The sequence below is a fragment of the Aureococcus anophagefferens genome (assembly GCF_000186865.1).
Source record: "Aureococcus anophagefferens unplaced genomic scaffold AURANscaffold_7, whole genome shotgun sequence".
Taxonomy (NCBI): domain Eukaryota; class Pelagophyceae; order Pelagomonadales; family Pelagomonadaceae; genus Aureococcus; species Aureococcus anophagefferens.
In genome coordinates this window covers 1,924,311-1,927,160 of record NW_008705567.1, presented here as the reverse complement: position 1 = coordinate 1,927,160, position 2,850 = coordinate 1,924,311, and the positions used below count along the sequence as shown (strand labels likewise).

The 2,850-nt window shown below is 75.3% G+C and overlaps 1 protein-coding gene across 1 annotated transcript in view; it reads right to left on the bottom strand.

The window, feature by feature from the left end:
* Positions 1-2,183: 2,183 nt before the first annotated feature.
* Positions 2,184-2,850, bottom strand: part of AURANDRAFT_63684 (hypothetical protein) — a gene marked incomplete at both ends in the record, with an annotated part of 1,716 nt that continues 1,049 nt past the window's right edge. The window contains one exon of the mRNA XM_009037944.1: positions 2,184-2,846. Within this exon, the coding sequence (XP_009036192.1) occupies positions 2,184-2,846 (663 nt within the window). The remainder of the gene's footprint in view (positions 2,847-2,850) is intronic.

Genomic DNA, 2,850 nt, shown 5'->3' with positions numbered 1-2,850 from the left:
CCGTGTACTCGTCGCCGTCGGCCGCGACGGCGTCCGTCTCGGCGAGCGCGGCGGCGAGCCGCGCGCGCTGGCGCTCGACCTCCTCGGGCGTCGCGATGCCCGCGAAGGCCACCGCGGCCACGAGCCGCGCGGCGCGCCGCTCGATGACGACCTCGGCGTCGTCGGGCGTCGGCGGCGCGGCCTCGTCGGCCTTGGGCAGCACGAAGGCCATCTTGCCGTCGGTCATCTCCACGGGCATGGTCATGTCCATGGCCTTCTCTTCGTCGTTCTTGCCGAAGAGGAACGCCGCGAGCGTGTTGAAGCCCGCGCCGTCGGCCTTGGCCTCCTTCAGGGCCGCGACGGCGTAGGGCTCGTAGGCGCGGAGCTCGACGGCGCCGAGCGTCTCCTCGACGGCGTACGTGGGCGTCTCGAGCCCCTTCGGCGTCGACCGGAACGCGTTCTTGATCTCCTCCTCGAGCGCCTTGCGCTTCTTCGTGTCGCGGAGGCCCGCGACCTCCCTCGCGATCTGCTTCGCGGCCTTGGTCGCCTCGGCGGAGTCGACGGCCGGCGGCGCGGACGGCGCGGCCTGCGTCCGGAGCGCCGCGCGCACCTCGGGCACCTGCTTCCGGAGCGCCTGGAGGCCCTCGAGGTCCGACCGGGCCGTCGTGCCCACGGGGAAGAGCGTGTCGAGGAACTCGACGTGGCCCTCGGCGAAGCCCTTGACGCGCACGGCGTCGACGGCCGACCGCACGTCGGAGAGCACCTCGGGCGTCGCCTGGACGACGCGCTGCAGGTTGCGCACGCGCTGCTCCACGGACAGGTCGACGTCGAGCACGGCGCGGTCGAGGCGCTTCTGCCACGACGTGGCACTGAGGGCCGAGGCCGAGGACGCGAGGAGGAGCGTCGCGAGCATCATTGTTGTTTGATTGGGAGCGGTGCAGCGACGCGAAGCGACGGCGTTGGTGGCGCGAGGCCGAAGGATGCACGGACAGCTCGACGAGGAAGGCCAGCTCAGTAGATGCTTCAGTCGGCGATCGTTTTTGTTGATTTCTGCAACAACCCGAGAGACGGGCAATGGTCGAGCGAGATGCCGTGCCATGACTGCTCACTGCCATCAATAGCCCACCGCCATCAATAGAACACGCTGACCACCCAATGCGCCTCGAGGAGATCACGGCCGAGGACCCGCGCGCGGCCTTCTGGCGCGACGACGGCACGCCGGTCGCGACGCCCTGCCTCGCCGCAGTGATCGAGCCGCGGGACGCCTCGACGCTCATCGCCGCGCTGCACGCTGCGCTCCCGTCGGAGCGCGGCGGCGTCGAGCACCTGAAGCGCATCCGGCGCGGCGCCGACGGCCTGCGCCTCGTGCTCGCGACGGAGGCCGCGTTCGACGGCGCGGCGGACACCGACGGCTACCGCGCGCTCGCCTCCGCGCACCCCACTCTACGGCGGGACGCGCTGGCGCGCGTCGACGCGCCCGGCGCCGCGCCGATCACCCGCGCCCACTTCGACGTCGGGTCGCGGCTCTGGCCCCTCGCGCGGCCGCCGGCCGCGCGCGACGCGTCGCCGACGCGCGGCGACGTCGCCGCGACGGCCGCCGCGCGGCTCGCGGACGCGGACGCGGACGCCGCGGCGCTCCGGACCCTGCGCGACGCGCCGCCCCCCGGCGCGCCGAAATGCGCGAGCGGCGGCGCCGCGCTCTACGAGCCGGGCGGCGCCGCGGCCGTCGCGGCCGCGGCCGACGAGCTCCGGCGGCGCGCGGCCGACGGCGACGGCGCCGCGCGGTCCCACCCGCTGCTCCACGCGCCCATGCTCTGCGTCGAGGCCCGGGCGCGGGCCGCGCGGGCCGCGCGGGGCCGCGGCGCCGCGCCGGGGAGCGCGTACCTCTGCACGGGCCTCGACATGGTCCTCACGGCGGAGCCCTGCGCGATGTGCGCCATGGCCCTCGTCCACAGCCGCATCCGCTTCGTCGTCTACCGCGACGCCGACGACCGATGCGGCGCCCTCGGCTCGACGCACAAGGTCCACGCCCTCGCGTCGATCAACCACCGGTACCGCTGCTGGAGGGTCGACGACACGTAAAGCGGATCCATCCCGCTTCGTCGCCCTCGGAAGCGTCCACGTGCGGGGAGCGGCGGGTTACACGGCGCGGCGCGCGTCGCCCCTGCGGGGCGCGGCGGGCGGCGGCGGGGCGGGGGCGAGGTTCAGCTGGCGATGACGAGGTTCGCGGGCTTGAGGGAGATGAGCGTCGACGCGAGGTCGCCGTCGGGCTTGAGCATGACCTCGTAGCGGCCCTTGTCCGGGAGCCAGCGGAGGACGTCGCCGCTCCGGCCGTTGTGCGCGGCCTTGGAGACCAGACCGGCGACGGTGACGAGGGCGCCGTTGGCGAAGGCCGGCGCCGCGGCCGCGCGCGGCGCGCGGTCGCGCTTGAGCGCGCGGAACGCCGCGCGCGGCGCGGCGCCCGCGGCGGCGACGCGCGCCTCGACGTCGAAGGCCTCCGCGAGCTTCGGCGCGAGGTCGCCCGCGAGGCCTTCGAGGTCCGCGGGGAACTCGACGGCCCGGGGCCGCCGCGGCGGCCCCGCGAGGGCCCGGGGCTCGTCGCCCGCGCCGGCCATGGCGCGCCGGAGCCCCGCGAAGACGTCGCCGGACGCGGGGAACGTGGCCAGGACCTTGCCGCCGTGCTTGGAGTTGCCGCAGTCGGCGACGCCGAGCGTCGCCTTGGCGTCGTCGACGTAGGCCAGCGCCCAGAGCGACTCCTTCTGGTCCTCGCGCGCGAGGTGGCGCACGAAGAAGTCCGAGGGCTCGAACGGCGAGCCCGCGAAGACCGTCCGGAAGCGGTCGACGAGCTCGCCGTCGCGGTGGCCGCCCTTG